Here is a 16,227-nt window from a genome sequence, read left to right on the forward strand (position 1 = left end):
CCGTTCTTTTGCAAGATAGATCCTAGGTAACGAAAACGGTCGCTCTTTGGTATTTCTTGATCTCCGATCCTCACCCCTAACTCGTTTTGGCCTCCATTTGCACTGAACTTGCACTCCATATATTCTGTCTTTGATCGGCTTAGGCGAAGACCTTTAGATTCCAACACTTCTCTCCAAAGGTTAAGCTTTGCATTTACCCCTTCCTGAGTTTCATCTATCAACACTATATCGTCTGCGAAAAGCATACACCAAGGAATATCACCTTGAATATGTCCTGTTAACTCATCCATTACCAACGCAAAAAGGTAAGGACTTAAGGATGAGCCTTGATGTAATCCTACAGTTATGGGAAAGCTTTCGGTTTGTCCTTCATGAGTTCTTACGGCAGTCTTTGCTCCTTCATACATATCCTGTATAGCTTGGATATATGCTACTCGTACTCCTTTCTTCTCTAAAATCCTCCAAAGAATGTCTCTTGGGACCCTATCATACGCTTTTTCCAAATCTATAAAGACCATGTGTAAATCCTTTTTCCCATCTCTATATCTTTCCATCAATCTTCGTAAGAGATAGATTGCCTCCATGGTTGAGCGCCCTGGCATGAACCCGAATTGGTTGTCCGAAACTCGTGTCTCTTGCCTCAATCTATGCTCAATGACTCTCTCCCAGAGCTTCATTGTATGACTCATTAGCTTAATTCCCCTATAGTTCATGCAATTTTGTACATCGCCCTTATTCTTGTAGATAGGCACCAAAGTGCTCATTCGCCACTCATTCGGCATCTTCTTCGTTTTCAAAATCCTATTGAAAAGGTCAGTGAGCCATGTTATACCTGTCTCTCCCAAAACTTTCCACACTTCGATTGGTATATCGTCTGGGCCTATTGCTTTTCTAAGCTTCATCTTCTTCAAAGCTACACCCACTTCTTCCTTCCGGATTCTACGATAAAAAGAGTAGTTTCTACACTCTTCTGAGTTACTCAACTCCCCTAAAGAAGCACTCCTTTCATGTCCTTCATTGAAAAGATTATGAAAATAACCTTTCCATCTGTCTTTAACCGCGTTCTCTGTAGCAATAACCTTTCCATCTTCATCCTTGATGCACCTCACTTGGTTTAGGTCCTTTGTCTTCTTTTCCCTTACTCTAGCTAGTTTATAGATATCCAACTCTCCTTCTTTGGTATCTAGTCGCTTATACATATCGTCATAAGCCGCTAACTTAGCTTCTCTCACAGCTTTCTTCGCCTCTTGCTTCGCCTTTCTATACCTTTCACCATTTTCATCGGTCCTATCCTTGTATAAGGCTTTACAACATTCCTTCTTAGCCTTCACCTTTGCTTGTACCTCCTCATTCCACCACCAAGATTCCTTTTGGTGTGGGGCAAAGCCCTTGGACTCTCCTAATACCTCTTTTGCTACTTTTCGGATACAACTAGCCATGGAATCCCACATTTAGTTAGCTTCCCCCTCTCTATCCCACACACACTGGGTGATTACTTTCTCTTTGAAAATGACTTGTTTTTCTTCTTTTAGATTCCACCATCTAGTCCTTGGGCACTTCCAAGTCTTGTTCTTTTTTCTCACTCTTTTGATATGTACATCCATCACCAACAAGCGATGTTGATTAGTCACGCTCTCTCCTGGTATAACTTTGCAATCCTTACAAGTTATACGATCCTCTTTCCTCATTAGAAGAAAATCTATTTGTGTTTTTGACGACCCACTCTTGTAGGTGATCACATGTTCTTCTCTCTTCTTAAAGAAGGTGTTGGCTAAGAAGAGATCATATGTCATTGCAAAATCCAAGATAGCTTCCCCATCCTCGTTTCTCTCCCCAAAACCATGGCCACCATGAAAACCTCCATAGTTGCCTGTCTCCCTGCCCACGTGTCCATTTAAATCTCCTCCTATAAATAACTTCTCCGTCTGAGCAATTCCTTGCACCAAGTCTCCAAGGTCTTCCCAAAATTTCTCATTCGAACTCGTATCCAACCCTACTTGAGGTGCGTACGCACTAATCACATTGATAAGTTCTTGTCCTATTACAATCTTGATTGCCATGATTCTGTCTCCTACCCTCTTGACATCTACAACATCTTGTGTCAAGGTCTTGTCCACGATGATGCCAACACCGTTTCTCGTTCTATTTGTGCCCGAATACCATAGTTTAAACCCTGAGTTTTCTAGATCCTTTGCCTTACGACCAACCCACTTAGTTTCTTGTAGGCACATAATATTTATCCTTCTCCTCACCATAACTTCTACTACTTCCATAGATTTTCCCGTCAAGGTTCCTATATTCCACGTTCCTAAACGCATTTTGCTCTCTTGAACTCTACCCTTCTGTCCTAGCTTCTTCACTCTTCCCCGTCTAATAGGATCAAAGTACTTCTTTTGTGTGTCCCGTGTAAAGTTGATAGGAGCATATGCTCCCAAACAACTTTGAGTGGAGTCGTTCGAAAAGAAGTTTCTATAGCCCCCTTGCTCATTTAACACTGTATCCGGGTGCCGATGGAGATACAGCGACCCTTGCTCACTTATCACTGTGCTCAGGCCACACAGCGCGCCACTTACGGGTGACGCCCTAACTTTAGCGCGATTTCGTTCTGGATTCATATTCATAAGGATTCGACGTGATCATGGAGTGCCGGCTGTCGACTACCTGACGCCCTCCCCCTCCTCCTTTATCCGGGCTTGGGACCGGCAATGTAAGATAAACTTACACGGCGGAGTTACAATGTTTAATAGAAGAAAAAAAAAAAAAATCTTTTGCACAAAATTTTTGTACTCGTAGCAAAATTACCTGCAGCAAAAACGCTTACGAGCAGAAGTGATTCCTACTCGACAGACCGTTAATGGACTTGAGCAATAGAGAGGTTTGAGTTGTTATTAGGTGCAGCAGCTCCAGCAAGCAGACTTTGAGTTGTTGCAGTAGGCAGTAGAATCACTTGGGATATTTTGATGCTTATGGTGCACAACTAAAAGCTTCAACGGGAGACTTCACGGTTAGTATAACAAGTAAAAGAGCTGCTTCAAGTGCAGATAAAAAACATGGGGAACCACGTATCTCGGAAACTACTGAGCTTTCGTCAAAAACGTTGATCACCAGTCATAGAGAAACAAAATAATTTCAACAAAATTGTACTAGTTGAGCTAGATTTCTCATGTTCATTCAATCACTACGTTTATCCAGAACCGCCTTTGCGCGAGGCCACCTGTTCCCCTGTAATTTTCTCTCGTTTTATTGGAAAATTTGCCGCTGTCTCCATGATAACCCAAAATTCCTTTGCTACTGAGCCACTTCTCTTCCCTCACTTTCATTTCATGAGAAAACTTGCATTTGTCTCCATAGTAACATCGACCCTGAGCATAATGTTGGCACATCTGCTTTTGCCCCGGTGGTTGTGATAATGCGATAGTGCCACAAGTAACGTTTGTAGACTGAATGCTGCATATCATATTTCGCGAGGTGAAACCGTAAGTTTTCACCAACTCTTAATCAGATAAGACATAATTTTCACTTTGGGTCAATTAGCCAAATGCTCTCATCAAAACCTGTTAAAATTTTCAGGACATGATGCTTTATGGTGGATGGAATCTACATGGAATTTCTAGGTGGAAGCTTCACTGGTTATGCATATCACATGACTGCGGTTCATCCTGATAGCATATATTTCAACCACCAGAGTTTATCCGTGCAGGAGGTGAGAAAGGACGTGCATCCGTATTGTATTGATATGTTGTCGAAAATGTCTTGATGGTGTGCTCATCAACCTTCGCTTTATGTATAAAAAATCAGGGACAGTAGTTGCTCTTGGCTCAGTCTGGTGTCAGCAGAGAAGATGTAAACTACATAAACGCATATGCTACATCAACACCGACGGGTGATCTGAAAGAATATTGCACTCTAATCCGCTGTCTTGGGAAGAATCCGGAGGTAAACAAAAACGTCTTCCCAGTCACTTAAATTATGAGATGACTCTATGCTGAAAAACTATGATCTGATTATTGCAGCTTAGAGTGAACTCCACAAAATCCATGATTGATCACCTTTTGGGAGCCTCAGGTGCTGTGGAGGCTGTTGGAACAATCAAGTTTTAATTTAGTGAGTCTCCACTTTGTTGGACAAGGTCACGAGTTCAATTATCATGGACGACAATTGATGAATACAAAAAAAAAGTACAACTTGTTTTTTTTGGCTTGCAAAAAAGATTTAAAGAGGAGATTAAAAAGGTCGTACCCAGTGCACAAGGCTCCCGCTTTACGCAGGGTCTGGGAGAGGTGAATGTAGGCTATGCAGACGGGATGTATCCATCCGAACATCAATCTCGAAAATCCAAACGAAAGTGTGGTATGCATCTCTAGTCGTTTACAAGCAAATTTTACGTTTTCATTGAATATTTTCAATGCATTTTCTTTTTCTGATATATGCATATACTGAATATGATGAGCAATACATGAATGTGTTTGTTGGACCAAACAAGGAGAAGCTGGACATGAAAGTTGTATCTCTATCTCATTTAGTCAAAAAATCCATCATCCCATATAATTTTACAAGATATTGGCCAAAATCCACTAATGTGAAGGTAGATGTGTGTTTCCGACTGTTATACCATTTTTATTAAAAATAAAATCCTTGTAATTTATTTACTTTTAGTAAAAGTTTGTTGATTGTGAACGAGGTTTTCTTACTTTTCTTTGTTAATTCAAGTGATACTGGAGGAGCGAGAAATTATACTCAAGGCATTGTGTGCACGGGTGAATGCTTTTAACCGAGCTACAACACCCCACCCCTTCGTGGAGCAATAGAGCCGTCTGAGCTGATTTGGTCTTACAAATTGGTTTTCTGCATCAAGTTTGATTGGTTTGTAGCAATTTATGGTTCGACACGATTCGAGTCGTCACCAAAGCACTTACCAGTTTTGTGCAAGCTCATTTACCCATGGCTGACCAGTGAAAAGTGGCAACTAAAATCGCTATTACACAACGGAATGCATTGATCTCGTAGATCTTGTAGTGCAAGAATCATAAACAGTAAGACCGATTGACAGAATACACCGAACAAATGCGCTCCTGTCGATAGGAACTGACGGACCCTTCTCTTAAAACGCCACAAATAATGTTAGTCAGTAAGTGAACTTGACAAAATCTATTCCTTTTACTTAGTAGTATGACGACTGATAAGATCCCACGACTCAATTTGTTCTTTTGAGGGGTCTCTTTCATAAGGGTGGATATGTCCCCATAAGCAGAGGTTCTTACAGAATTAATTTTCCCAATCAAACTCCGCGTGACCAACAAAAGTAACCCCAAAACATCATTTAAATCTTTCATGAGGATAAGGCAGCCAATCTGAAGTTCCCAAGTCTGGAATGGAATGGAAGCAGTCCACCGCAACAAACAGAAGCCCGTCAAAATCGTCACAAATTCAGAACATAGATGAGGCAGTTTGATCACCAGAGCTTTGTTTTGACCCAGAAAAGGAGGAAAACCACTCCAAGCACAATGGCAATAGGTGCATACTTTCGGATCAGAGCCTACATTTAAGAAGTGAAATGATAAAGTAGTAAGTTTCAGCTACATACTACTCGAGAAAATAAAGGCCTGTTTGGTACTCTACTTGAATCCAACTTTTTAAACTCAAAAACAATTTTCAAGTTTTAGGCCTTAAAAACTTGTTTGGTGGGCCTATTTTCAAAAACTAAACTCAAGATTAACTAAAAAATACAGTCTATTCTCTAAAAAAACAGAAAGTGAGTTTTTAAAGTTTTTAAACTTAAACGCACTTATTTCTTTTCTCTCCCTCCTCCCCTCTCACTCCAAATCTATCTCTCTTTTCTTCTTTCCATCTCCCCTTTTTTTATCTTCTTTTTTTACCTTTTTCGTCTCTCCTCCAATCCACTCTCTTCATTCTCTCGGTTCTTTCTCTCACTCCTCTTCCTCTCTATCTCCTCTGATCCTCTCTCTTCTTTCTCTTTTCTCCAATCATGTCTTACTTTCTTTTCTTCTCTCTCCTCTTTCTCCCTTCACCCTCTCTTTTGGGATCTCTTTGTCCAGTCTCTATCTCCTCTGATCCTCTCTCTTCTTTCTCTTTTCTCCAATCATGTCTTACTTTCTTTTCTTCTCTCTCCTCTTTCTCCCTTCACCCTCTCTTTTGGGATCTCTTTGTCCAGTTTAAGTTGTAAGATTTAACATTTTTAAATCGCATACCAAATAAGTTTGAGTCCTAAAAAAAATTGCTTTCAAGAAAAGTTCTTAAGAAATGTTTTGAGAAATGATAAAAAAATTTCAAATAGGATATCAAACAAGTCCTAAAAGTTCACATATGATCTAATTCTTTGACAAAAACAGCTTCAATCAAGAGAACTCATGGCAGATTGGAGAAGGCAACATAATTGTATTATTCCTAATTCAAACAAATGTGGCTATTCAGACCTATTTCGTACAAAGAAAACAAAAAACCCCAATTATTAGGGCTTAGTAATAGCACCAGCATACAGCACCATCAGCAACAGCTAACTGAATTTTACAAGCCCAGCAGCTTGAATAAATAACAGCTTTTGAACGAGCATTCAAGTAAACAAAAGAAAGGTGTCATGTAAATGCCGCCACCACAGCTGCATTCATACCCAACACAAGACACTACAACTTTATTGAATTTGAGACATACAGAAGATGTCCCATCCAAGGGAATGATAATGGAAATGATTAGACGCTACATTATTCAAACAAGTATCAAGGACAGGGTGTGCAGGGAAATCATATGATATGTAATGTTTGGGAAGTCCACCTAGTATTAGTTTAGACTATTGCCCATCACAGCTAGTCAGATAAGACTAACCTGTCGATTCAAATCTCTCGCTTTATCAGCATACACACGAGATTCTGATGTTAAACGGCTGGACATTTGACTAACCTCTGTAAAATGAAATTCGGGAGGAAAATTATCACCCATCCACACACACACACACACACACACACACAAAAAAAAAGAAAAAAGAAAAAAAAAAAGGACACCCCTTCCATCTAGAAGCAAAAAGAGACTTACGGTCCAACTTTTCACCAACACCAAGCACTTCCTGAACATTGCGAGTCATTATTTGGTGGACTTCATAGAGCTCATCATTCAACTTTGCAATATTCCTCTGAGTGCGAGTGTCCTGGTACAATTTCTTTGTTTTCTGTATGAATGTATCTTTTAAACACAAAAAGTGGAAGGAAATCAAACACAGCTAAAGAAGAACCAAAATGTAGACAATAAGTACAAAATTCTACTTAACATATGAGGGACAACAATTTCTGGCAATAGACCTACCAAATTTAATGAATGCATAAGGCCTTGCAGCAGTTTCAATTTGGGTCCCGTTAACACGCTCAAATTCATTCTTGAGATCTTCAAGGTATTGGAAGGCAAGTTTCTTTGGATAGGCACGGTCGCACATTGTTAAGTAACACACACGTCCTTCGATGATATAGCTAAGAATAAGGGTCAAGGCAGTAACAGCTGTATGTTCGTCCTCTAACAAGAACAATGAATACATAGCATTCAGTTTAATTCATTGATAAGACAATTACTGAATGAGCAACTTAAATTTAATGACAACAGCAGTTAAGTGAAACTAACATATTATCTGCCAATATTAGATTAAGTCAACAGATGTGCAACAAACCGCACACAGTTTATAAACACCATAAATCATAAAGACAAAAGTGACAAGGATACTGGAAAACAAAAGGACCAGTTTCAACTGACATCCTTGAAGGCTCATTTTGGCCTCTTGACAAGTTCTTGAATAAAGCCTTGACTTGTTGTTTGTAGAATTCCGAGTCTTTTACATCACGGCCATCATCCAGTCCCTCTGCTAGTGGAAGACCATCAGTAACACGAGCAATCATTGTCAGCTTCACCATCTTCACTTCACAACTTCCCAGCAATGCGAAAACTGCCCCATGTCAAAATCATCAAATCCCAGATCCAGAATAACTTGAAAAATCCAAAAACTACCAAGAAATACAGCAATAATATACTCACATTGCCAGACAGCCTTATACGATATGCATTATCTTCCTACGAAAAGATCTACACCGTTAAATAACTAGTCCACCCGATTTTCTGATAAGGTTAAACATGAAGACTTAGAAATTGGGTTCTATGCCAATACAGTTAAAACCCAAATCCCATGTTCAATATCTAACAAAATTAAACCTTAAAAGAGAGCCAAGTTTTGTTTTATAATTAATTGTGCTTTTAGCTAACAAAAATGATCCACGGGCTACCCAATTCTGTAATTCCAGCTGATCGATCACAAGGCATCAAAGATCAAACCCAAACCCTTCAACCATCTAAACCCATTTGCCCCAAAACATCCCTAAACTACAAATTTTACACAATTTTCTACAAGATCATAAAAGAAAATGCTGAAATCCAAAAATTTACGATAAATCTGAGAAATTGAAAACAAAGAAAAAAGAAACTTGATAGAGAATTTGGAAAATACAGAGCAAATACCCGTTTATAGCATTGATCTGAGGAACGGTGAGGACGATGGTGCAATCTGAGCGAGAAGAATTGAGAGAAGATGTGGAAGGGGAGTTTCGGGGACCAAACGGAGTAAATGAGGGTTGATTTTCGAGTTTAATCTACGATCCCTCTCTCTCTGCGTGCTATGGGGTTATACCTTGAAAGAGCCAAGCCAAAGCCCGAAATTTCAAAGGTACAACATCTTACTGCAGTCGGCCAAACGGGCAAACGGGCAAACGGGCAAACGGGCAAAAAGGGTGGTGTCTCCCACTTACTTATTTTTACTTTTCACACGCATTCTTAATTTTTGGCACTCGGATTGAATGAATTGAAGAAATACCAAAAAAATTAACAAGGGTATGTGAGAAAAAAATTGGTGTGTGAACAGCATTACCTGCACAAAAAATGCCCAAAATAAGGGAAAATGGCTTTAGCCCGTGACCCAAAGTCAGGCAACTGAGTGGGCCCAAGCCCACACAACAGGTCCATCAGGCGATTCTAGCCCAACCTCTTCCTTGATTTGTATCTAACATCAACATGGAGTCAGCCACGCTATATATTTTTTTGCGTTAGGTGTAGGGACTACACTCGCAGCTGAGAAATGTGTGGGTGGACAAAAAAGCAGGGTGAAGGCTGCATTTCCAAGTGCATTCATAATGGGGTAGCGTAGACCATTGGATTCTAACGGAACAAAATTTGAACCATTGGATTTCAACAGTAAAAAATTTTAAATTTAAACTCAACTGCTTGGACACATGGCGTGATATGGGCTGTTAGATTTGTAAAGGCTATATCATCCAATGGTCCAAATTAGCCGACATATTTAGGTTACAAATTCAAAAAGAAAAATTCGAAAAAAGTGAATCTATCAGTTATGCCCACGTGGCACAATCTGAGCTTTTGGATTGCCAAAAAAATATAATCCAACGGCCCTTATAATTCAAGTAGACAAAAAAATTTAAAAATTATAAATAAAAAAAATTCTATAAATACCAAACCATCCTCTTCCATCCTATAAACATCTTAATATTTCCAAGTTTTTTCCCTACAGAATCTATGAAAATCCATTGAAATTTGTCACTAAATGTTTTTTTATTTATTAAAATCCTCTAAATCTAAATTTACTACACCCCGTTCATTTCTTCCAAATTTAACTGTAATCTTCTTGCCGTCACTTAGTACTTCGGTCTAGTGACATTCCTCTTCACTTTGTGAGTGAGAGGTCTTAGGTGGTTCTGATAGTCAATGATTTAAAAGTGGATACTTGAGCAACATAGGTGCTTAAACAAATCATAATTGGTTTGTATTTTGATTTTGTAAAGCACAAAGGTCTACGAATTCAAGGTTGAGATGGAAAACGATTATTAATCCAAGGCTGGGTTTGTAGTTTGGATGCCTTAACTTCACCTCCATTCCTTTGTTCATTTGGTGACATTTCATTTGTTTAGTTGTCTCTTTTAGAATGGCGTTTGATCTTCTTGTAGCATGCCTGAAAAAGTGATTGACAAACCCATGATCAGTGGATTTGAGTTGATTGACTGATTTTTGTACATGCTGATCATGCAAACAGCAGGCTAGAGGTGGAACTCGTGGAAAATTTTCTAGTGACTCTTCTGGAAACGATGAGTTTTGGTCCAACAGTGAAATGGAAAGTTCCCATCAAGTGCCACCAAGTACCTTATGATATCATTCTGAGCATAAGCCAGACACCAGTTCTATACATTGGCAGGAATGGCATTCGTTTGGAAGAAAAGATACGCGTCTTTATGCTCAGAGTTTGAAGAAAGGGGACGTAGGTCAGTTAAGTCCAGGGGTGTTAACTCAAAAGATTCAAAGTGCTTAGTTGCCTCAGATTCAAGCTACGGTAGACATTCTCCTTCAGTTTGTAATCTGGAGTCATTCTGGGAATTTGCATATGGGGGTAGAGATAATGCAGATAGAATAACCCCGAGTGAGATGATAGGAGAGAGTGTGACTCTGTCCTACAAGTTTGAGGCACACCGTGTGCCTTTCCCTACTAACTGTCCTATAAATGCAACCAATGATGGGAAGGTAAAGCTTTAGCTTTCTGAACACTCAACTTTTGATTTATGCCCTACTAAAGAAAGGGCTTTTGTTACTCTAAAGGCTCCTCTGCTAACACAAAATAGAGAAATGAAAGATGAAATGAAGTGCTCCATGGAACAGAAAAGTGGAAATGTATTGCAGGCTGGAATGGTTCCGGTTAAAAATTTCCTTTCCCTCAGTGACTAGGTACTTCTTTATGTTCTTTAATAACTAGATTCTGTGATTAATTTTCGTTTTAAAATCATTTTCTGTGATAGTTTTGTTGACCTTGAGCTTTCATTATTGAAGCAATGAAGCTTTAGGAGGAGCTTTCTTTTCCATGTGGATTACCAATACAACAAAACTATTGCTATCTTCATATTTTACCTATCTGAAATATGTGAATGGTATATGAAATCGTAGAGTAAGTTGATTAATTATGAGATTTTCAGTTTTTTATTTTTTCTAGATCAATATAGTCAAGCTATGCCGAGACTTGGGTTTGGGTCCTAGAGGTTTCTACCAACCTGGTTACCACAATGAAGCAAAGCTGAATTTGGAGATGATGTGCCTTGGTAAGAATGGGGACCTTGAGATGAGTTAATATGGAGATTATCGACTTGTTGATGGTGCTAAACCGCCAAAGATTCCTGTTAAATTCTTTCAATTGGTCGAAAGTGCAATCAACGAGTCTCATTCCCTTATTAGGAAAGCCTCTAAAGCTAGCAATGCTTAAGGCTTAGTTCCATGGATGACCCCAAACATATGTCTTGTGAACTTTCATAAAACTTTGTTAAGCATTACATATGTGATCGCCATCCATCGAACTATCCATTAACCATTTTGGATGAACAATCGCCACTTTTATGTGTGCGATAAAAACAGTGGTCTTCACACTTTGTTTTATGCACTGAACTGCATGACATTCATCTGTTGTAGCTGCACCATCTTATCTTTCAAATCATCTATAACCCAAATGCAACTATTCTCCAATTAGTCATTTTTGGATCGTTCAGAAGACTAAAGCAAACTTTCCTGTATTATTTTGTGAATCTTAAAATAAGTAAACCTTATGTTGAGTTCCACATTGGCTATACAAAAAGAGAAATAATAGTTTAAATATTCTAGCTCCACTCTAACTAACACTGAGGGTTTTTGTGATAAAACCCCACACATAACGGATTGTGCAGGTAGTAATTACCGAGTTGAGGATAATATCAGTGTTGTTAGAAGTGGGTATAGAAAACTTAGCTTGTAAGAAAAGAAAAATGTAAGAAAATATCTCAATTTCATTTTAATGAATAATTTCAGTGTACATGTTGGTACATATACAGATACAAATCTGATGACATTTCTACCCTTAGCTAACTTAGTTCATTACAATCAATTCCCTAACTAACAAATATAGTTTGTTACAACTGTAACAAACTATTTTATAGAAGTACAAGTAATATTTGGGTTATTACACCCCTTCAAGCTGAGCTTGGATGCATGAAATGTGCCAAGAGGAACCTTGGACTGAAGAAAACTAAATCTATGTTTAGAGATGAATTTTGTATAAATGTTAGCTACTTGATCTTGACTGCAGTCAAAGACAACTTTGACAAGATTAACTAGGACAAGTTCCCAGATGTGTTGGTAATCAATCTCAACATGCTTGGTCCTGGCATGAAAAACAGGGTTGGAAGCATGTGAAGTTGCCGAGATGTTATCACATGATAGAGTTGGGACCTGAGATAAGGGAAAACCAGTATCACAAAATACTTTGCAGATCCATATGATTTTAACAGCTGTGTGAGCCAAAGATCTATACTCAACTTTTGTGGATGATTGAGCAACAATGGATTGCTTTTTGGCATTCCAACTAATGCGATTTGGACCCAGAAAAACACAATAGCCATTGGTGGATCGCCTATCAAATATGTTGTTTGCCCAATCTACATCTGAGTATGCAGAAAGATGTAAGGATCCCTTTTTAAACCATAAACCATGAGTAAGAGTCCCTTTAAGAAATCTGAGAATTCTCTTTGCTGCTTGCATATGTTGTTCTCTTGGAGAATGCATGAATTAGCACACTTGGATGACAGCAAAAGAGAGATTAGGTATTGTCCAAGTAAGATACTGAAGACCCTTAACAATTGATTGATATTAAGTAGGTTTAGAAAGAAAATGACCATTGTGATCAAGCTTAGTGGTACCAAGAGGAGTAGAGCAAGGTTTAGCACATTCTATGTTTGTTTTGCCAAGAAGATCGAGTAAGTACTTGTTTTGATGTAAGAAGAGGCCAGTAGAAGATCTTTGAACTTCTAAACCCAAAAAGTAGTGAAGTGCACCCAAATCCTTAACTGGAAACACTTGACTGAGTTGAGTGATGAATTTTTGACAGAGATTTGTATATGGTCCTGTGACTAGAATATCATCCTCATAGACCAATACTATTACAAGAACTTGTGGTTTTAAAACAAAAAAAAAAGCATATGAAGTTGACTGTTGAAATCCAAAACTATGCAAGGCTTGAAACAATTTGTCAAACCAAGCCCTTTGGGCTTGTTTTAAGCCATACAATGACTTTCTCAACTTGCAGACATGATTGGGTAAGGTTTCAACAAAGCCAAAAGGCTGGTGCATAAAGACATCTTCCTTTAAGTCTCCGAAGAAAAACATTACTAACATCTAATTGATTGAGAAACCAATTAAATTGAACAGCTAAGGATAATAGAATTCAAATTGTGATTGGCTTTGCAACGGGCTGAAAGTCTCTTGATAATCAATACCTTTTTGTTGGTGAAACCCCTTAGCTACTAAACAAGCTTTATATTTATCCATTGTGCCATCATGCTTTCTTTTGATTCGAAAGACCCATTTACACTTAACCACATTTTGAGAGGAAGAACATGGTACCAAAGACCAAGTGCCTGTAAGTTGAAGTGCATTGAACTCCTCTTGCATAACTAATCTCTAATGTTCATATTTTGCAGCTTGTAAATAAGTAGTAGGAACATAATCAATAGAATCAGGTAATGGATGCTTTGTTGCAAAATAAGCTTTAGGCTTGAAAGTACCTGCCTTGGACCTTGTAACCATATAATGAGTATTGGTAACTGAAATGGGATCTGTGATTGGCAGTTGAGATGGCACTGAAGATTGCACTTGAGATAGTACTGGAGAATGTACTTGAGATTACACTGCAGATTGCATTTGGCATTGCACTTGAGATTGCACTGGAGAGTGCTCTTGAGATTGCATTGAAGATGGTACTATGGTTGATGAAAAATGTGACAGTCTTGTAGTTGACATTCTTGGAGATGTCACAGAGAATGCATATAAGAGGAAGTTGCATTGTAAGGATTGAATGAAGAGGCTGCTTCTATTGGAGCTATAGAAGTATGAAACAGATAAGTAAACTCATCAAACTTCACATGTCTTGGAATATAAACTCTATGAGTGACAGGATCAAGGCATCGATATCCTTTGTGTTGTAGAATGTATCCCAAGAAAACACAACATTTACTTTTACCATCTAGCCTGGATGAAACATATAGTTTCAAACATGGAAAACAGCAACAACCAAAAGTCTTGAGCTTTGAATATCTGGAAAGGTTTTGAAGAGAAGTTCTCATAGAGAAGTAGTCAATCCAGAAATAGCTAGTCTGTTGATGAGATAAGTGGTAGTAGAGAATGCTTCAACCCCGTATACATGTGGAACATGAGAAGAAACCAATAAAGTTCTTGTAGTTTTAACCAAATGTCCGTGCTTTCTCTCAGGACAACCATTTTGCTCAGGGGTATGTGGGCAACTAAGTTGATGAGAGATGCCATTTGACTTAAGAAAGAAAGTAAACAAAGTACTTGTAAATTCACCCCTTAAGTCGGATCTCAAACATTTTATTTTATTTCAAATATAAGTTTCTACATGGGTTATGAATACAACAAATGTAGAGTACACATCATATTTGACTTTTAGAGGAAAGAACCAAGTGTACTTACTAAAATCATCCACAATTATCAAATAGTATGTGTAACCAAACATAGAAACAATTGGAGCTAGGCCCCATACATCACAATATAACAGACTCAAACTACTAGTCGAAGAAGAGCTAGAAACAGAAAATGGCAACTTGTGATTCTTGGCAATAACACAGTCTGAGCAAAAGAAGTCAATCGAATGCTTGCCTAGTAATGCAAGTTTATTACTAGATATAAGTCTATGAAAAATAGAAGATGAAGGATGTCGCAACTAACTATGCCATACTTTGACAAGAGCTGTTATACTAACAAGAGCATGATTGAGCATCTGAGGAGGACTTTAAGTACCAGAAATACCTTGGATTTTTAGAAGCCATCTCTAACTGGGCCATACAAAAGCATCTTCCCTGTAGAATGATCTTTTATACACATGATCCATTGGAAGTTAAAGTTAATGAACAGTAATCGTCCTTGAGGAATTGATAGGCAAATAATAAATTGTGTTTCATTTAAGGAACATGTGAAACATTATTCAACTTTAATGAAGAAGAATCAGTGTTTAAGGAAGAAGAACTAGTGTGATGAATTGACAAACCTTTACCATCGCCATTGTAGACTTTATCTTAACCAGTGTATGAAGTAGGAAAGGATATATGAGAAATATCACTAGTGATATGCGATGTTGCTCTAGAGTCAAGAATCCATGAGGGAGGTGGCTTCGAGTGTACATAGCAGCAAGTTTGGTTAGTGGAACTCTGCCAAAGATGTTAGGATTCATGCGATCATAACAGTCAATGGCTTCATAACTAGTAGAGCCACATATTTGACAAGTAATTCAAGAGCCAGATGAGCCTTGAGAACGAAAGCCCTGAGAATTAGATTTGTTGAAACCAGAGTTGTATTGGTTGCCTCGATTATTGCCATTAAAATTCCGATTGCCACGATTGCCATGATTGTTGGCAAATCGATTGTTACCACGCCCACGATTAGAGTTGTAGCGAAAAGATTGTTGCAGTGGCTGATTTTGAGCTGCATAGGCCTGAGATGGATGTGGGGAAGGAAGCAAAGGTAGCTAAGATTGAACATTGAAGGCTTGAAAAGGTTCAATGACAGTTGATGAAATTGTCTTTTGACAACGAGCCATTGAAAGTTCTTTGGTGATGCGAAGGCCATGAAGTTCATCTAAAGTCATAGATGAGAGACAAAGATTGATCAAATCAATGAATGACTCAAATTCCTTAGGCAATCCATGAAGCGTTGCTGCAATTAGGTCACGATCGGACACAGAAGCTCCAGATGCAGTCAAAGAATAAGAAATCTCTTTGATTTGATGCAGATAGTTAGAAATTGAGAGAGATCATTTCTAAAGAGATTGAAGGTGAGCACAAAGCTGATGAATATGTGCATCAGAGACTCCTCTAAAATGTTGTTCTAGCTTGAGTCACAGTTCGCGAGACGACGAAACCCCAACCGTAAAGGGAATAATTTCTTCAGAAAGTGTTGGATTTAACTAGATCAAGAGGTTTTGATCATTCTCATACCACAATTTAAACTCGGATTAAGAGAACAATCAGGAAGCAAAGGTTGCAGACATGGCTCAGATCTGTCAATAATTCCGATGAGTTTGTAGTGCCTAAAGATTGGAGCGAACAATGCTCGTCATAGAAGGTAATTAGATCTTTTCAGCTTGATCGG

General features: G+C 38.4%; 1 protein-coding gene and 1 pseudogene across 3 annotated transcripts; one reads left to right on the forward strand and one right to left on the reverse strand.

Annotated features, from left to right (window-relative positions):
• Positions 1-5,133: 5,133 nt before the first annotated feature.
• LOC126610690 (25.3 kDa vesicle transport protein) lies at positions 5,134-8,676 on the reverse strand. Of its 3 annotated transcripts, none has more exons than XM_050278801.1 (7): positions 8,509-8,676; positions 8,032-8,067; positions 7,723-7,942; positions 7,315-7,475; positions 7,048-7,194; positions 6,841-6,917; positions 5,134-5,536 (listed from the first exon to the last, which is right to left on the reverse strand). In XM_050278801.1, the coding sequence occupies exons 3-7, from the start codon at positions 7,908-7,910 to the stop codon at positions 5,453-5,455; spliced, it is 657 nt and encodes a 218-aa protein (XP_050134758.1). In that variant the 5' UTR covers positions 7,911-7,942; positions 8,032-8,067; positions 8,509-8,676; the 3' UTR covers positions 5,134-5,452. The 3 variants fall into 3 exon arrangements, with proteins under 3 accessions (XP_050134758.1, XP_050134757.1, XP_050134755.1); XM_050278800.1 differs by having other exon boundaries at positions 8,032-8,112; XM_050278798.1 differs by lacking the exon at positions 8,032-8,067 and having other exon boundaries at positions 8,509-8,675.
• Positions 8,677-10,210: 1,534 nt separating this feature from the next.
• Positions 10,211-11,404, forward strand: LOC126611815 (uncharacterized; annotated as a pseudogene).
• The last annotated feature ends 4,823 nt before the right edge of the window (positions 11,405-16,227 follow it).

Source organism: Malus sylvestris, chromosome 17 (genome assembly GCF_916048215.2).
Source record: "Malus sylvestris chromosome 17, drMalSylv7.2, whole genome shotgun sequence".
NCBI classification, from domain to species: Eukaryota; Viridiplantae; Streptophyta; class Magnoliopsida; order Rosales; family Rosaceae; genus Malus; species Malus sylvestris.

What these genes read in the sequence shown, in the direction of transcription:
- LOC126610690 (XM_050278801.1), bottom strand. Translation starts at nt 7,910, where the DNA reads ATGGTGAAGCTGACAATGATTGCTCGTGTTACTGATGGTCTTCCACTA. An exon ending in TGTTGGTGAAAAGTTGGACC is followed by an intron (nt 6,918 to 7,047) that starts GTAAGTCTCTTT and finishes TTCATTTTACAG; the next exon opens with AGGTTAGTCAAATGTCCAGC. An exon ending in CGAGAGATTTGAATCGACAG is followed by an intron (nt 5,537 to 6,840) that starts GTTAGTCTTATC and finishes TCTTAAATGTAG; the next exon opens with GCTCTGATCCGAAAGTATGC.